Source organism: Helianthus annuus, chromosome 9, assembly GCF_002127325.2.
Source record: "Helianthus annuus cultivar XRQ/B chromosome 9, HanXRQr2.0-SUNRISE, whole genome shotgun sequence".
Taxonomy (NCBI): Eukaryota; Viridiplantae; Streptophyta; class Magnoliopsida; order Asterales; family Asteraceae; genus Helianthus; species Helianthus annuus.
In genome coordinates, this window is record NC_035441.2 from 53738405 (window position 1) to 53758654 (window position 20250).

Consider the following 20250-nt stretch of genomic DNA (forward strand, 5'->3'; position numbering starts at 1 on the left):
AAAAGGTTAACTATTTTATTAAAATGCTAAAAAACAGTCCAGTTTTGATTAATAAAGCTGAAACGACATAAGTAGTGATTTGCGTGTCTAAATGTCGAGTAGGTTATCCGAGAATGATACAACATGTTATATGTCAATAAAAGTGTTATGTGCAATGTTGTATGTTTGTCTATGAGTGGGGAATAGATGGGAAACTTATATGGGCATGAACCGTTAAAGTGATGCATGTTATGTGATAGATACGTGTAGGGACTTTGTGTTCTATTTGAAATCACTAATAAACTAAGTGATAATCATACTAGGGCGTGATTGACCGACCTTGACTATTAGCTATATTTGAGAATCAAACCGAGCAACCAAGGTGAGTTCACACTCTTTCCAAGGCATGGGATTCCCGATGGGTTGGGAATGGGATTGAATGGCTACTCGAACTATCATTACTATTAAACTACTTACTACTGTCCTCGGATTGAAGGGCACGTACGTAAAGCCTACGTACACGACCATAAGACCATCAACTCTATCAATTTAAGTCCCTCATTTATCGACTTAATCGCCGAGGCCTACGGCGAGCGGGTCATTAGTTAATAGCGCTATTAGGTTTAACAAACCTCACACCGTGCCAGTCGGACGGGCGTGTACTAATGGACTATGGGCAAAGGGTCAATGCTGATAGACATTGACTTAGGGCACCTCTTACATTTTCGTAGCAGTCGATACGCGTGGTCTAGTAACATATGGGAAGCCCCCACCAATCTTCGCAAACATGTCAGAAAGACCGCGATCCGAATTTATACGATACATGATTTACAAAACGAACGAATGATTTACGAAACGAATGCTATAACTAAACAACCAGCTGTAAATTCACTCAAATTTGTTGTTGACTCGTTGTTACATGCCTTACAGGTCGCTAGATGCTTGGAGCTTGCACGAGGAAGGAGTCGTTGTGGTGTACGGACTGTTACGTTCTGTGCTTAATATTTAAATCATTATGAACTTATTAAACTTGAATTTTTGAACTTTAACTTATAAACTATGGACTTATGTTTTGGACTTTACGTTTACGCTTCCGCTGTTTAAATTAAAAACTTGGTTAACTAGCTTTTAGTCACCAATCGTATTGTGGTTGGCTTTATTTACTTAAATACGTTGTTCAGTATGATTGGTTGTTCAGTATGATTGGTGGCTCGATCCTGGTCACGTCACGCCTCCAAGCGGTGGTACTCCGCATGGTGGAATTTTGGGGGTGTGACAATGTTACTATGTAAAACACTACAGTCACATGTAATAGATTACAAACAAGTCTGTTTGGAACAATACATTTGATATACTGTATGTAAAAGCATATAAAACACTACAATCACTTATAAAACACTACATTTACAAATAGTTCACTATGTAAAACACTACAGTCACTTGTATAACACTACAATCAGCATGCATAACCCTTTACATGGCTACATAATTCTAAAAATTGAATGCTTATATGTGCAGGATGCATACGCGTACGACCGTATGGATGTTTTGAAGTGTGATAAGAAAGGATCAAAACCGATTGAGTTGATAAATAACGCGATGCTCGACGAACTGCTCGGAAAGCTTGACGACATACTTTGGGCAGACCACCTAAAGCATAACACCCCAATGATACCTAAAATTCATGTAGATGAAGATAAGCCAAGGAGTGAAAAGGTTAAGAAGATACCTGAAGACAAAAAATCATCATCCACCAATGCTAAAAAAGTTGAAACGGCAGCTGAAAAATGTGCGGAAGACAATGTGGACGGGGGAAACGAAGACTACGAACCGTACGATGAAGGGGACGACGACCACCTGGGAATATTCAAACATTGCAAAGATTATCTGTTGTCGAAGAAAAGTACACAAGAGTTGCGGTCTGTAGTTGGGGCAGACGACGAGTTTCGGGTCCCAATGGTAAGGTGCGTTTACGACTGCCTAATCAGCCGTCGATTGATACTGGACAACATGGTCCCTGAAAGCGCACAACACATCAAAGTTATGAACCAACATATTAATAAGAGACTCGGCTGACCTTGTTATCTCCCGTACAACACCATTAACTTGCTGGTACCGATCATCACTTTCATTAATCCCTAATATCTCCCCAGGAGCACTATTAGGAACAACTTCCCCGGTCCAACGTCGCATTATATACCTTTCAGGGAACTGCCTGATATCAAGAAACAGTAAAACGCAAAAAATGTGCGCGCACAAAAGCCAAAACTGTTCATACCTATTGCATGAACAACTCATGGTCATATCTAGCTGCCGCATCATAACCTAATACATAAAAAAAATGAGAACAAAAATATATACTCAATTAAAACTATAAGATAGAACACCATGTACAAGAAAAATTATAAACAAACAATTGTTAAATTCTCTGGTTACCTGAAAAAAAGTAGCACACGTTTGAGAAAAGTCCTTCACAGAGAAGTTCACAAAATTATCCTCTCTTTCATCCCATTTTCCAATACCACACTTGTGAATGGCTGTCTGAATTTCAAGTTGCGCATCGAAGAAAATTGTTTGTGTGTATATGTTTGCCGCCTGTTGTTCTAAGACAAACTCTTTTGCAAATATTTCGGGGTTCGTGTGCCTAGTATCATGATCATTCTTCCTGTGCTCGTGTCTTTGGGCTTCGATTGCAGAGTCAAAATGCCCCAAGAATTCAACAAGCGTACAGTTCGGGTTGCAAAACTGCCCAAAGAAATGGTTCTCACTTTCCGAACGTGATGAAGTACGCATCAGCCCAGACATGTGTTCATCACGATAGTACGCAGGGATCCATGTATCCCTAATATGATAAATTGAATGTAACCATTCATGATTCACCAAATCAAAATCAGCTAATATAACACCCCATTCGGTTTCAAACTGTTCGGGTAGTAATGCATCAGTCCAAACAATACCACACAACCTCTTCTTAAAATCAGTGCTATTGCATAGGTTGGCTCCAACCTAAACAACGAGTCAACATTAAAAAAGTTAAATATACAATATACATGATAAGGGTACCTACATGATAAAACATTATATAAAAGTAAAACAGCATCGATAAACAAAAAACGACATATTCAGATATAAAAAACTACAAAAAACCAACAAAAGAATTCCATTAAAACAATAAACGTCGTAAACAATAATTTTGGTATTTAATAAACCTTAGTAATAAGTTTGTCCATTATATGCCACATGCAAAGCCTGTGCCTAATTTCAGGCCAAGTATCTTGAATAGCTTTCCTCATCGCTGGGTCTTGATCAGTTACAATCACAGGTGGTTCGCGCCCAAATGCCTGCCGAAATGCGTTAAGCAACCAGCTATATGTTTCGGCAGTTTCATTACCTATTATAGCAGCACCCAAGGTAACATTACGATAGTGATTGTCAACGCTGGTAAAAGGTACGCACATCATATTGTACCTACAAAAAAAATGGTGTGATAACTGATTTGATATTGTAAAATCCATACAAGTGTAAAATATAAAACAACCTACATTATTTAAATAACAAATTGAAATTAAAACACTATAAGTATGATATAAACTTAACGAGTCTATTCATTCATATCACACTACACGATAAACATTATCATGGTGATAAAAAACTATGGTATAGATCTATTATGGATGTAATGAATCTAAAAATAAAGGTAGGATACGAACTTGTTACGACGATAAGTAGCATCGAAGGACACAACATCCCCAAACATATGAAAATTTCTCTTTGTATCTCCATTGGCCCAGAACAACGCCCGTAAAACGCCATCGTCAGTTGTTAGGTATTCCATAGAGAAATTGGGTATACATTCTTTCTTCCTTCTTAGGCGTTTAATAACCATGTCAGCATCGTACTAAGCTATATACCTATTTAAGTCTCTCTTGAAGTTTTTGAAGTCAACTTTCGTGGCACCTACCTTGTTAAACCCTCCATAAAGAGTCCTCATAATGTTAAACGCTCTAACTGGACCAACGTTTATGGCACTCAAAGCATTTACGGCTTCTTCCTGTACGTAATTGATTCCTCTGTTTTCAGGAAGCAGGTACCTGTCATCTTCAGCAACAAATGAGTGATTATGCGACTCCTCGAAGTAATAAACCTCGTAAAGATTATCCGGGGTTAACTTAACCAGAATGCACGCTTCACATCCGGTCTTATAGAAGGAACCCTACGAGTAATCTTAGACTTCGAGTTATCATTAGAACTACCGGCTTCCTGAGTCGAGTCAATCGCCTTAAAGGGTTTAGTACCCTCTTTTGAGCATAGGAACCATTTATTATGTATGACACCCTTTCGAGACTCGTATTGAGTACCCTTCCTAGCTGTGAAACCTCCCGCCTTAGCATATCTTTGGTAAAAAAGAAAGGCATTTTCGAGCAAATCAAACGTCATATACATCTGAGGTTTAATCGAATCGTCGACATCTGGTATAAATGTCCTCCTTCAAGAATTTGGGGAAACTTGAACATCACCAACGGGCTGGTATGTAGGAATATCTACAACAAAAAATTGACACATCAGTCGTTTATAAAACAGTGATAACAACATGTTTCTGAATTTGATAAAACACTATATGAAGATATAACACTATCTGTTTACTGTAAAGACACTATACAGTTTAATTAACAATAATTTGTTGATTTAAAACACTTAATAATCATAAAACACTATAAAACATAAAATTAAGATGTTTGCACATAATATAACACTATTGATGGGGGATAAAACACTATGAAAAGAAAAACATGTCTGTACATAATATAACACTATTGATTGTGGATAAAACACTATACATCTAAATATAAAAAAAAACTCTGTTAATGACAAAACACTACAAAAACTTACCCTAACACAATTCAATGTATAAAACACTATGAACGGAAATTAAGATGTGTGAACAGAATATAACACTATTGATCATGCATATGACACTATACATCTAAAAATAAAAAAATAAAAAAACACTGATCATGATAAAACACTAAAACAACAACTTACCCTAAACAACTTAATCTATAAAACACTACATACACACCAAATCAAAGCATACTAATAACCTGTAACACGGCATACTAAAGAAAAACACGTCGAACATATAACACTACTTATCGCAACATGATAACTCTAAACAGATTAAATTAATATGATACACATATACCTGCATCGCCGGAAGCCACTGAAATTGATATAAAACACCAGAATCGAAGAAGGGCGCAGAAGGTAAACAACTGTATTGTCTCTGGCAATTTCATAAGACTTCATGTATTTATAATTGATAAAGAATGATGCGTACATGAAAATCTTATTGGATCATGCAAAAAAATACAAAATTCGAATCAATCCTTAATAAATCTCATCGCCAGTTTTTTTTGCAGTTATCTTGGAAATCAATTAAGTGATAAGAATGGAAAATTACTAATACACTCTTTTGAATTAATTAAGATCAAGGACACTTGTCATTCCCAAATTATTTCTCACAGTTCTCACAAAAGTTGAACTTTGTAAAGAATCCTCTACGTATATCATATAATGATTTGTAATAATACTTATAACTATATACTACGTTAAAAACAAGACACACTTACTCGATTTTTTATTGTATTTTTGTTATTGTTATTAGTTGCTCTCTCTACCCTTTGATTTTTTAACCACCTTACATTATCACATCTTTAAACCTCTTATACTAACTTATTAACTCATTTATATTAACTTTCTTTCAATAATTTGCATTTGTTAACATGAAAAAAAATTGAATTCGCAGTTGTGTTTAGTATAGGTTTTGATGACAACATAAGGGTGTTAAGAGTGGTTAAACACTTGAGAGTGACAAACTAAAAAATCAACCAATCAGAGTGCGCCACGTCAATCAGTGAAAAGTGTTTAAACTTTGGTGAAAAGTGTTGGCAATAGTTTAGACATTTGTTGAAGTGTTAAACTTTTTAAATAAAAAAAGGAAAAATGTGTGATTGGTTGAGATGACATGGACCCCACCACACACCCCCTCTCTCTCCCCTTCCCTCCCTTCGCCGAATCGGTTATGCTTCACCGATTGTGACCCCATTTCGTCAAAATACTCATGCGGCAAAGGGCTTGGCATTGGTTGCCGTGGGTTTACCGATCGGTGCCGAATGGGTTTGCCGCCCCCACTCCGGACACCCTAATAGTATTAATAATAGTGTTTATTTTTCCAAGTGAAGGTATTGTGCAAATACATTGACGAATCACACTGATTTCGACTCAACAACACTGACATGAGTATCAGTACTATCCGAATTGGTATTCAATTTATGCTTATAGATCAATGTAAAACATGTGTCGATATTCTTTTGGACATATTACTACTTAGTTTTTTTGGGTTTCCTATAATGAGTGTTGGTACCATAAGGAACTGCAACGATACCAATCGAATTCCTGCTAATCTCATATGCGGTGCAAGCAATCCACTAATTACTATATATACCAATTTCATGTTATGACAAGTGATGTACCATGCTTCAAGCGCATGGTACAAGTCTTAAATGCTTATCTAATCTTTTTCTTCCCGTTTTCAGTATTTATTTTATAGCTTTGCAATGGAACTATAACCAAGATGATTATTTGGTAGAGTAGTGTTGCGCACCATTGGGCCTTCCACTTCCCCACCTAGGTCATAGATTCGACTCTCCTTCAACCCCCTTCTTTCTTTTTGGTTTTTTCCACTGCTATTTTTTCCTGATTGTTTTTTCTTGACACCTAATAGATTTGTTTTGCGCCTTGGTCTATTTATCCATCTAAGGTTTTTTATTTAAAAAATGGTTTGATATTAAGAGGAAGCGAGGGTGTCGTTTAGGTTTTTTAAAGGTCAGTTCACCTCCAATGCTGAGTGGCCTTAAATGACCACACGTTCGTAGCAACACACAGTTGCATAATTTATTTATTTATTTATTTAGTTACTACTAAAACACAATTCCATGAATAGTAACTCAACGAATTTGATTTTTTTTAATAATTTCTAACTTTGCAACAAAGGTTGTGAGTTAATTCTTTTTTAATTATTTATTTTTTACATATTTGTATATCCCAAGATTATGGTTTTTTTTTGTTATTGTTTAAATCCCAAGATTACTTGACAAAAGGAGTAAGTTTAGGGCAAATTGTCACTGACCTTCCTTTTGGTGCATTAGCACTCTCTTGACCTTTCAAAGTGGAGTAAAGAGTTCGAGTTTTACCTAGAGTAAAAATGTTCTGGGTTAAGCTAGGGTTTTACCACAGTGGGCTTTCGGACAATGGGTTTTCTTTGTATTGGTGACGGGTTGGGTCACCAGCGCCGTCTACATTTACGAGCGTCGATGACCTTTTACCATAGAGTTTATCTGGGTGATGGGCTTTGTTGATCGTTAAAAAAGAGTAAAGTGCAATTTGTGTCCCTAAGATATGGTGTCAAGATCAGCTTGCGTCCATATTTTTAAGAAATATGAAAACTTGAGTCCTCGTGGTTTGGTGTTCGCCACATTGTGAGTCCCTCAAGACAACTATCATTAGTATATTCCATTACGTGTCTAACATAATATACTATATTGGGGGCAAAACCGTCTTTTCACTATTAAATAAACCCTAACCCTAGATTTAATCCCATTTTTTTTTTCAAAAATTAACACCCCGCATCCACATCCTTTCCCCCAACTACTACCATCTCCTCCGACCTTCGATCTTCCCATCGATGATTGTTGGGGTTGACAGAAGGACTTAAATCATAGCGAGTTTCATATTAGTAATTTCATAAATTTATAACAATCAAACTAATTGAGATTTAACAGAAGAACTCAAATCGTAGCGAGTTTCATAGAGCAAGGACTGAACAAGTAAAATTTTCACTTTAGGACGCGAGTTGACACCGAACCTTGGACGCAAATTGCAATTTACTCTAAGACCATGTGTAGTGGTAGTGGGTTATAATGCCCCCACCATGGGGCATTATCCGACACGTGACGTCCTAGTCAGCGAAGGGGCATTATAGCAAAAGTGGCGTAGTGGGGCATTATGCCAATAACCCCCATTCAATCATTTCACAATCATTTCACAATTATTTATTTTAATTTAAAACCTAAAAAACTTCATTAAATTATAAAAAAAATTACATTACTTGAAATAAAAATTAAAAAAAAAAACTGAAAAAAAAAACAGAAAATAAAAAAAACAGAAAATAAAAAAAAACAGAAAAAAAAAACCGAAAAAATTAAAATAAAGTTAAAAAAAATAACATGATCTAGAGTCCATATTTTCCTCTAATTTTTTGGCGACGCATTTGCGCAAGGATCAACGCATCGCCTTGTAGGTGGTCGATAGGTTTGGACAAAAACTCAATGTCCTTTTCCATTTGCCTCGCCTCTTGCATCTCGTTAAATTTTTTGGTTTCCGCTACTCGTTCCTTCATAATCTCATAACGTTGGTGGCCGAGGTCGCGAATGTCTTGGAGACGACGGTTCATCTCCTCGAAATCTTCCTTTAACTCGAGATCGGAAGACGACTCGACCGTTTTTTTCCCGGTTCCCTTTCTTCTACCGGTGGGTCGGACCAACTCTTCTTGAATTCCCTCGTCAACGTCCACCGCCTCATTTAAATCAACATTGCGGGCATCCGATGTCGGAGTTGACGGGTCAACGGAGGATGATGTTTTTGACCTTTTAGCCCGACGTCTACTACTAGACGTCATTGGATTAACTACCGCCCACTTTGGCCTTTTTCCTAGTAGCTCCCAACACTTATAGTACGTGAAAGGGCATTTTGTCCTCTCGAACTCCTCCAAAGTCTTCGTTAAAATCCCGACGTCACCTTCACCGCTCGGGCGATTATCGTAGTTTCGTTGGAAGACTTATTGGAACGCATGACACTTGTTGTTGATGTCGGTCCATTTGTTAGAAATGGAATATTGGTCCCGATGTTCGCCTTGACCCCACGTGGTAAAAAAGAGTGCACGAACCCTATCCCCCAAAACCGGGCCCGTTTGAAAGTTTGCTACAAATTAAAAAAAATAATAAGTTGTATGTTAAAAAATATAGTAACAAAATAACTAAAATAATATATATATAAAATGGTTACCGGTATCTTCGTCCTCCGAAATGTCGAGCCACGCCCGAGTCAACGTGAATTCCTCTTGCTTCGTCCATTTAATAATATTTTTTGTACGCCGTGGTGCGTCTTTTTCCTTCTTCTTATGCGACCTTTTGCCGCATTTCGATGTTTCTTGCACCGGTTCGGGTTGCGTCTCCGACACGACTTCGACATCGGGTACGGATTCGGGTTGTGACGGTTGAGACCCGCCGACTTGACAATAGCCGAAAGTGGGAGGAACAAACTGAGTGGCGCCACTCAAGTAAGCCGCGTACGTTAAAAAGCTCGGGTCCATGTCTTGAAGGTTATACGGGGTTTGCGGTTGGGTTGTGTTCGGGTTCGTGGGTCTTGCGGGGACACCAAAAGGGGGGTGGTATGGATGCATGATTGTATAAAAAATAGGAGGAAGTGGGTTTTTTTTTTATAAAAATTAGAAGAAAGTGGGAGAGAAAGTAGGAGAGAAAGTGGGTTTTTTATAAAAAAAGATGGGAATGTGGGGTAATATATTTATAGTGGGTAATATTTTAAATTAAAAAAAAAATTAAATAATATGACCGTTGTCAACGGTCAAAAAGTGGGCCCCCTCTCATTTTAAGCTTTTTAATTAAAACGCCGAACCAATTTTTTTCGAAAATAACGCCATATAACGCCGGGTGTAGTGGCTTATAGGGTAGGGCGTTTTATTTGAAAAATTTTTAAAAAACACACACCACTACGCGTGGTCTAATAAACTCAATCCAACAGGGTCAACTGGTCAAGTACCGCTCTTCCGATCCATTAACAGGGCAGGGGTTTTCTCGAACAGACATTTTCACAAACACCTGGAGTGCAACCTAAAAACCTCAACAATCATCGTCTTCATCGCATCAATTCGCAGATTCAATGTCGTCAATCTACGTATCGGAGCCTCCCACAAAGGGCAAGGTTATCCTGCACACGAATTACGGGCCGCTTGACATCGAGTTATGGCCAAAAGAGGCGCCCAAAGCCGTCAGAAACTTCGTTCAGTTGTGCGTTGATGGGTACTATGATGGCACTATTTTTCATCGGATTATTAAGTCGTTCATGGTTCAAGGTGGTGATCCTACCGGTACTGGCACAGGTGAGTTCAAATTTCTGCTTTCATTAGATGTTTCTAGAAGCGTATATCAGATGTGTATTGTCTTTACTGTTTATGATAGATTTTAGTAGTGACATCACATCCTGCAGCTGCACTTGATTGTTTGATATTGCTGCAACTGTGTTATGAAACTGAATAGCAGTCAAAAGGTTCTGAACTATGCAGTGTGGCTGCTTGGCTCAAGGGATAGAATTACATGTTGAATTGTTGCGCTGGTGTAGTCATCCGCCCTCTTGGGCTAGCCGATTATTAGAGAAGAATAGGGGAAGGGTCCGGGCGACCCTACCCCTAGTTGCGGAGAATTCCGTTTAGCAAGTTTTAAACCCTAATAATAGGAAAACCCTAGTTGCCCGCCCCCATGGACGTAGGTAGGTTGCACACCACGTAAAATTTCCCGTGTTCGTTTACTGTTTTTCTAGTTTGTTTGTTTGTTCATGTGTGTGCTCGGTTTGATTTATCTTAGCTTTGTCGTGATGTCATGGCTTGTCCTGCTTCATTAAGTTACTTTCTAGGTGGTTCTTGACCATAGTTGTTAATAGCGAATAGCGACGGGGGATCTATATGCTACATAGCGAATAGCAACATAAAGCGACCGCTATTTTATAAATAGAGATACACTAGAAAAAGAATTTTGAAAATTTATATATGTATATTGTATCAAAATACCCTGGTATATATGCTATTTTACATGTATATTTAACAAAAACCTATAAATCCAGCTATTTTATAGCTATATCTAGTTGCTATTTACATCAAAAAATGTTAACCGTTTCTATTTACGCTATTGGTCGCTATAACCCAAATAGCGACACTTCGTTGATTCGCTACATAGCGCGCTATAGCGATCGCTATAGCCGCTATTGACAACTATGTTCTTGACCCGTTTTATGTCCTCATTTGTTTCGTTCCGTTCTACTACTAGTATGTACTTTATGCTATTTATAAGAAAAGGGGTTTGTTGGGGGGGGGGGTCTCATCGGGAGCAGCCTCTCTATCTTGTGGGTTAGGGGTAGAGTTTGTGCTTGTCTCACCCTCCTCAGGCACTATCTTACGGGTGGGACATTACTGGTATTTTTGTTTGATCTCTGAAGAAGAATACTGTTTTGCTATGCACATTCCTTTTATTAGTGGCAATTGTGAGTTGTGACTGCAGTGTGTAATTATTGATATGTGGAAGACAATAGGTATCTGTTCACATTAGTGGGTATTTTGATGAATAAAGAAATGCTTTCTCAAATAATAAGAACTTCTTTCCATTGTGAAAAGGAAAATTGAGTAGTGAACAATTTCTATATGCACACAGTACAAGTAATTATTAGTATTACATGTTTGATGTTTCTTGGAAAAATGAATTACTATTGGCCACAAAAGATCTGAATTGTGTACCAAAGTAAAAGTCATGACAAGGGGTTGACATCAAAAGTTGAGTCATATTATGTTTTGTTTAAGATACTGTTATGGACTGAAACCATTGCAAGGTATGGGACTTGTCCCACATCGGTTGTATGGGCAACCAATGCGGAGTTTATATACCAAATGGGCTCTCTCACCCACCAAACTAGTCTTTTGGGTTGAGTTCTCCTGTTTGGTATGTAACAGATACCGTGATGACATATTATGTTTTGTTTAGAAAATGGTATTTTGTTCATTTTGATCAATGATAGCGCAGTGAGATTTTCTTGCATTCTGAATTTATGATAAAGTGATACCCATGTTGCAAGGGGTTGTGTTGCTTCTAATTTCTCATTTTTCAAACAAATACCGTTTCTGAATTCTCAGGTGGTGAAAGTATATATGGCGGGACATTCGCTGACGAGTTCCATACCCGTCTACGATTCAATCACAGGGGATTAGTCGCATGTGCAAATTCCAACGCACCAAACACAAACGGAAGTCAATTCTTTATGACCCTCGATCGTTGTGATTGGCTCGACAGAAAGCATACCATATTTGGCAAGGTAACTAACTACCGCTTTACTGATGCATAATCACTTTGCCCGTCTGTCTTTTTAAATATTGATAAATCTTATATGCTCTATAGGTCACCGGAGACTCATTATATAACCTGTTAAATATGGGTGATATTGAAACTGATAAAGATGACCGTCCCGTTGATTCTCCTCCAAAAATCCTTTCTATCGAGGTATAATTATTATTTGAGTAAAATGTCATTTCCGTCCCGAGGTTTGGCCACTTTTACGACTTTCGTCCAAAAGTTTGTTTTTTCGCATCTGGATCCAAAAGGTTTGAAATCTTGCCATTTTCATCCGGCTCATTAACTCCATCCATTTTTCTCCGTTAGGTCAGGGGTATTTTCATCTTTTTACCTACTTGTTTTTTGTTTAGTAAGGGTATTTTGAATACTTGTACATTATGCTAAATGCTTGTACATACAGTGAAAAAGACCGAATTGCCCTTTAAGTTAACAAAAAATCCGGAAATACCCCTGACTTAACGGAGAAAATGGATGGAGTTAACGAGCTGGATGAAAATGGCAAGATTTCAAACCTTTCGTAACCAGATGCGGAAAAACAAACTTTTGGACGAAACTGGACAAACCTTAGGGACGAAAATGGCATTTTACTCTTATTATATAAGGTTTGTTTTGTTGGAAGTTAAAATCATTAACCGTTTCTTAACTTCAGATGTTGTGGAACCCATTTGACGATGTTTTTCCAAGAGCAGCACCTGCTAAATCTTTACCATCATCTACAATGGAAACCGACAACAAAGATACAAAAAAGAAGGCTACAAAGTAACGACTCTTATCCTGCCTTTCGAGTGGTTCAAACTTTTTAAATTCGATACGGCTGTTGTTACGTCTAAAGTTGCTTAATTCGGTATTTTTTGTTTAATATTTGTAGAAAGTTGAATTTGTTGTCGTTTGGAGAAGAAGCAGAAGAAGAGGAGAAAGAACTGGCAGCGGTGAATATCAAGATAAAAAGTAGCCATGATGTATTGAATGATCCTCGTCTTTTGAAAGAAGAAAATGCAAGAGATAATTCAGTAAGTATAAGTACATTTTTAATTGTTAATGACTTAATGCATATTTGTGGGTCCGTTACTGTGCGAATAGGCTAGATAGAGTGTGTGTTGTATATATATATAGGTTAGATAGTGTATAACACATGAGTGTTGTGTTTGTAATGTGATGTACAACGTATGAGTCATGCGTGTTTTAGTGTCAACGCATGTGTTGTGCGTTGTTGCTCCCAACGCATGAGTCATACCCTATATAAGTGTTGACAAGATAAGTTTTAGAAATTATGGAGATTGAAAACACTTGTTCTCTCCCTGGACTTAAACGATGTAAACTCTTTCGGTATGAATAAACTATGATGACTGAATGTTATGCCAAAATTTCTACCGAATTCGTTTATTATACTAAAACTTCTGGCTTGAACGTATCTATACACTAATCGTTAGGTTATACGATCCATTTCACGTATTTTCAGTAAGTACATTTTTAAGGTTGATATTAATTAGTTACATTTGGTAGTTTATGGTTAAAGCTTGAAAGACGAGACCGAGTGTTCATTAATATGAGTTTTGCGGGTGCAGAATCCAGAAGAAGATAAAGCAAGAAGAGATTTACAAATGAGCGTTAGAGAAGCTTTAAGCTCTAAGAAGGAAGATCAACCAAAGGAAATAGATGCTGACTCAGCAGACGAAAACGATGATGACGAGGCAAGCTTTGATGTACGCATGCGTCAACAGATACTTAAAAAGAAAATGGAGCTTGGGGACATGCCAACTAAGAAAAAAGAGCACAAAGGTAATTTAAACCCATTCAACCCACAAGTAAACTCATTTTTACTAAGCAATGGTTAATGAGGTATGCAATTTTTTTAGGGTTGCAGTGTTCATGAAACATCCTCGACTATGAATACATGTTTGAGGTTTTATAAAAAATTGTAATGTAATACGGTTTAAAGCTTGTTGTCTGTCACTAGAGGTGCAAACAGGCTGCTCGACCAGGCTTGTTGGTAGTTTCTCGAGCTCGTTTATTATCTATTAGTTAATATATTAGATAAAAATAATATAAATAATAGATTGTTTAGGCTCGCGAGCTCTGAAGGTGAAGCTCGGGCTCGGGCTTGCTTACTACACAAGCTTACTTTTGGGTTCGGGCTCGGCTCGTTTACACTAAGGGTAAATGTTATTAAATATTAATAGAAACTAATATTACACTAAGGCTCGACAAGCCTGCTAAGCTTCACATGCCAGGCTCGATAAATAAATGAGCTTTATTTTAGGCTTAGGCTTGGCTCGGCTCGTTTCAAGCTTTTTCTCGGCTCGTTCGCACCCCTAGTTATCACTGCATAACTTTATTACTCTGGCATGCCCATATATCATGCCATAATGTTCTTTTTACACTAAATCTTAAAAACTGAAATATTAATAGATGCATCATTTTATGTTTGTTTGATCTTTTGTAAACAATATTATGATGTTATCCCTTTTGGTTTCTGGTTTTTATATTTAATCTCTATGTTACATTTTCAGAGAGTTCAAAGCCTAGGAGCCGTGAAAAGTCTCCACCAAGGTATTAATTAACTTAACCCAATGCATTAACGGACTCAATGTTCTATGAACTTCAAAGTAATGTTACCGATTTCTACTCATTTGCTTGAGTGAGTTGATTTGGGCTGTTTTTTTTTTTTTTTATTATTATTATAAAAGGGTCAGATAAAGGAATGAAAGTAGCTAAAAAGGGAATGGGTCAAACATTTTGAAAGTTTCCGTATTATGTTTTTAACGTATACAACCTTCTAAATCGTTTTATTCAAAGATTTTAGAACTGATGCATTGATTTTTTTGGTGGATCAACCTAACCTAACCTAACCTAACCTAACCCAATCCAATCTATTTCGACCTGAATTCATTTTGACCCGCTACCCAAACCGCGATCTTGCCCTTTGTGCGTGTGGATATTATATGTTTATATGCATTCTCTAATCTTACGGTGTTCTGCTTCTTTTTGTTTTTTTCCTATTAAAAGATCAAGAGCCGAAAGCCCTGATGATGGGCCCAAAGTGAATAAGTTGTCCATAAAGAAAAAAGGAATTGGATCCGAAGTGAGAGCCGAACGTATGGCCAATGCTGATGCAGACTTGCAGCTTTTGAATCCACATGAAAGAGAAAGACAACTAATGAAGCAGAAGAAACGCAGACGTCAAGGACATGAAGAAGATGTACGTCATGGCAATACCCCTTTATTATTTAGACTAAAGTACACAGGCTGTGGTTTACTAAAATTTTGGATTTGGTCCCTAGCTTTCTAAAAGTACACGGATGGTCCGTGTGGTTTGCACTTTATAACACATTATTCCCCAGCCAACAAATCTAAAGGTTTCAACAGGTCCAAGTTAAGGACCAAATGCGTTACAAAGTGCAAACCACAGGGACCATCCATGTACTTTTGGAAAAAAAGTTGGGGACTAAATGCGTTACAAAGTGCAAACCACATGAATCATTCTTGTATTTTTGAAAAGCTAGGGACCAAATCCAAAATTTTGGTAAACTACAGGGATCATCCGTGTTACTTCTTTACTCTATTATTTAATATACATGATTATATAATTTATAATTTTTCAACATTCAAGATGTTATTTTGGTGATAATGTACATGTAAAGCACTATTTTGATTGATTTGTGCTTATGATGATAGATGCTAGCCAAACTAGAAAAGATCAAAAACTTGTTTACTCGACCTTCATCGGCTAATGATGACTCCGAGGGTAAAAATGAAGATGACTCGGAGGACTGGACTAAAAGCAAGCTGAAGTTTGCACCTGATAAGGTAATTTTTCATCCATACAATCTTCTCTAGAGGCGGCAAAACGGGCTAGCAAATTATTTAATTAAATTTTTATTTTTTTTAAATCGTGTGCAGGATAACATGTCACGTAGGAATGATCCAAATGACTATGTGGTGGTTGACCCTCTTTTGGAGAAAGGAAAAGAAAAATTCAACAAGATGCAAGCAAAGCTAAAGAAAAGAGAACGGGAATGGGCCGGCAAATCTCTTACATGATCACATCTTATTTTCGACCCATGTCCGGACGGTTCAAATGGCCCACAGTTGTGTCGAGTCATGGGCGGCCCGTTAAAACGTCTTGTAATTGCTAACGTCTAATGTATTTTCTTACACGTTGATACATAAGCCTTTTCTTTAAGAGATGTCCCGTTTTAGGCTTTGGAGTGGATTGATAATTTTTTTTTACCAATGTCACTCGTGGAAAATGTTTGTTAAATCAGTATTACTAGAATCTCGAGTACATAAGTAACACATAAAAACGAGCATAGCGCTATGCAATACATAACATATAATGTAGAGTTAAATGCTATTTTAGTCCCTGTGGTTTGGGCCATTTTGCAATTTTAGTCCAAAGGTTTTATTTTTAACCTGTGGGTCCAAAAAGGTTTCACAGTTGTCATTTTAGTCCACTGGGTTAACTTCATCCGTTTTTTCTGTTAACGAGAATGCCAATTCGGTCATTTTTTATGGCTGAATTGCCCTTTTAGTTAACAGAATTACATACAAAATGACCAAATTGGCCTTCTCGTTAACAGAAAAAATGGATGAAGGTAACCCAGTGGACTAAAATGGCAACTGTGAAACCTTTTTGGACCCACATGTTAAAAATGAAACCTTTGGATTAAACTGGCAAAATGACCCAAACCACAGGGACTAAAATGACATTTAACTCTATAATGTATTTTCTTAGAGGTTCATACGTAGACTTTTCTTCAAACATTTGTTAAATCAGTATCACTTGAATTTCAAATACATAAGACCATGACCATGTGTAGTGTGACGTTTTCTGTCATGTGACAGTCTAGTCAGTAAGGGCCATTATTGGGCGTTTTTCTAAAATGGGTGTAGCAGGGATGTGGGCATTATGTTAAATAGGTGTGTAAATAATTAAATAACAAAACTAACCAAAAAAAGGGGATTGACCAAGAAAAAGAGGGATGCATGTGATTGGCCAACAATTTGCCATTTTAGCGTGATTCAAAACACGCTGGGGAGGTTTTTTTGCGAAATCACGCTCAATCACGCCCGGGGGGGAGCTTTTTTTTGGTGTGTGTGGAGGTTTTTTTTTTTTTTTTTTTTTTTTGAAAAATTCACGCCCACTATGGACGGTCTAAATAGATGTTGGATCATGTACATGACAAAAATTCATATGAATATGAAGTGTACGTGACTAGGAGATGAGGACAAGTGACTTTGGCTTAAAGGGTAATTTAGTCATTTCTTACTTGAAACAACTTCCCCCATCGATTTTCAAACGGCTATAATTTTTTCATACGTTAATATTTTTTTTTTAAATTATACCGTATTAACAAGCATTTCAGTCTCCTTAATTCGAGTAGCATATTGTTGTAGTTTGCTTAAAAAAATTTATAGGATTTTGAAAACTCATTAGTCTATTACGTAAATTTCTTAATTTTGAATACCCAGCACATGACTACGTGATTTTGAATATCCATTACGTGATTACATATTCAACATAAACCATTACGTGATTACACATTCAATATGATTTGTTATAACTAATGTTGTTACAATTATGCTTATTACGTGATTACAGATTCAATAATAAGAACTTGATTGTTTATGTTTTTTTTTAACGGCCAACATAATCAATCCAGAGCACTCTCGGGACACCCACTGGACCAAACGGAGTACTCCGAGAGTAACCCGAGTCCACCACCAATTCCGGGGAAAACCCGGTGTTATGCTTTATTACGTGATTAAAACTCTAATATACGGTGTTATGTGGTTATTATAGGTTGATTTGGCTATGTATATAATTTATCCTTAATACGTTATTAGACCTGAAATATTAGGTATTCCATATGAAATATTATGTATTACATGTTTTTGTTTTTACGTAATTACTCAGTGTAGTTTCACATAAAATACTATAATGAAATCATGTAATCACGAAATGTGTATGCAAAATCACATAGTCACGTAATAATACATAGTCAACTATTATTACGTAATCACATAGTAGGGTTTCACATAAAATACTATAATGAAATCACGTAACGGGTATTCATAATCATGTTTTCAAAATCACATAATCACGTAGTCCTATGTTATGTATTCAAAATCACGTAATCACGTAATGGATATTCAAAATCCTGTATTTTTTTTTAAGAAAACTATAACAATAGGTTGCTCGAATTAAAGAAAATGAAATACTCGTTAATACGGTATATTTTTTTAAATATTAAAGGCTGAAAAAGTTATTGTCGTTTAAAAATCAAGGGAAACTAGTTAAATGGAAAAAGACTAACTTACCCTTTCTCTATTGTAATTTCAATTTTTTGAAACTGGAATTCATATCATTCTCACACGCTTATCTAGTATATAGATCTTTCAATTTGATGGTTGTCATTGTCGCGTAGACTTCGTACAAGGATACCGTCTTGTATGGTATCTGGACTCTACATAAATAAAACATAAAAACGAGCCTGCTATGTAATCATTGGCGAAGCTTGGAGGGTCGATTTTTCCCAATTCCGAGAGAAAGACGAAAACGTATATACCTAAAAATTTCTATATAAAAGTAGTGTTCATAACACTACATGCATAAAAAAAGTTAACTATTATCATATGATATCGGTGATTTTTTTATTTAAAAACATAAAACACGGTTTGTAGGTATTAAATGTGGCTCCCATCCGGATAATGGAATACATTGCTGGATAACGTACCAAGTCGTTCACTTTCACACCTCTCACTTTTTCTATCAATCCAAATATGATTAATCCTAAGTAATGATTGTAAGTGAGTCCCACTTATTTTTCAATTATATATGTTAAATAAAATAATAATATAATTAATGAAAAAGATGTCGACAAAGTTGCATCATCTATCATGTTTTATCATTCTATTAAATTGGTAACATAACTTTTGATAGTCAATCTAGTTTGAATTAAAAACTAAATAAAAGTTTTATATAAACTCATTAAAAAAAGCTAAATCTTTCTCAAAATGTAAACAACATAACCATACCCAGTATAATCCCACATATAGCGAAACTATTGATAGGGTCTGGGGAGGGTAGGATATAGGCACGCCTTCCCTCTATCCCAGAGGATAGAGAGGCTGCTTCCAGTGAGACACCCGGCTCCAAAAACCATAACCAAGACATAAGCTTTTAAAAAAACATATATAAGCACGCCACTACTACAAAAGATAGAAATAAAAAAAATAACAAAACGGATAAATAAGTTAGTGCTTGTTAGTAAAACTACGACACCGAGAACAGGTGAAAACATATATATATATATATATATATATATATATATATCACACCTCATAGAAACTGAAAATATAAACCCATAAGATAGGAACCTAAGCAAAAAAACCATGCCAAACTCCTAAAAATCTTTAACCTTAATCCTACGTCTCCACGAAGATCTGTCCTCGACCATGTCCTCAAAAAGGTGCAAATCTAGCAAATCTTGTCTAATCCGCTCATCCCACGTCATTTTCGGTCTGCCTCTACTCTTCATTCCATCTACCGCGAGTGTTTCAACTATTCTAACCAGGTCTGTCGTCTGCCTCCTCCTGACATGCCCAAACCATCTCAGTCTCCCCTCCCTTATCTTGTCTGAAATACTAGCAACTCCTAATCTTTCTCTAAAAACCTCATTTCTTATCTTGTCCAACCTAGTGTGCCCACACATCCATCTTAGCATCCTCATCTCTGCTACCTCTAGCTTTCGAGCATGAATTTTCTTGATGGCCCAACAATCTGTTCCGTATAACATAGAGGGTCTAATTGCAACCCTATAAAATTTCCCTTCTAATTTAACAGGGAACCTCTTGTCGCACAACACCCCTGTGGCTGCTCTCCACCTACACCATCCAGCCTGGATACGGTGAGCTACGTCATTGTCTATCTCTCCATTGCTCTGAACAAACGATCCTTGATACTTGAACTTAGTTGCCTATGGAACCACCTGGCCCTCAATGGTGATCTGGGTATGTG

At 36.8% G+C, this 20250-nt stretch overlaps 2 protein-coding genes across 2 annotated transcripts; one reads left to right on the forward strand and one right to left on the reverse strand.

Annotated features, from left to right (window-relative positions):
- Window positions 1–1959: 1959 nt before the first annotated feature.
- On the reverse strand, window positions 1960–4416 carry LOC110875785 (protein FAR1-RELATED SEQUENCE 5-like). The gene is made up of 8 exons (XM_022123985.1): window positions 4154–4416; window positions 3891–4070; window positions 3189–3447; window positions 3047–3115; window positions 2416–2985; window positions 2258–2304; window positions 2057–2194; window positions 1960–1996 (listed from the first exon to the last, which is right to left on the reverse strand). The coding sequence occupies exons 1-8, from the start codon at window positions 4414–4416 to the stop codon at window positions 1960–1962; spliced, it is 1563 nt and encodes a 520-aa protein (XP_021979677.1).
- Window positions 4417–9872: 5456 nt separating this feature from the next.
- LOC110877810 (peptidyl-prolyl cis-trans isomerase CYP57) lies at window positions 9873–16491 on the forward strand. Its single transcript, XM_022126018.2, has 10 exons — window positions 9873–10216; window positions 12014–12192; window positions 12276–12377; window positions 12880–12989; window positions 13099–13240; window positions 13796–14009; window positions 14741–14780; window positions 15237–15429; window positions 15906–16037; window positions 16131–16491. The coding sequence occupies exons 1-10, from the start codon at window positions 9997–9999 to the stop codon at window positions 16269–16271; spliced, it is 1473 nt and encodes a 490-aa protein (XP_021981710.1). The 5' UTR covers window positions 9873–9996; the 3' UTR covers window positions 16272–16491.
- Window positions 16492–20250: the final 3759 nt, after the last annotated feature.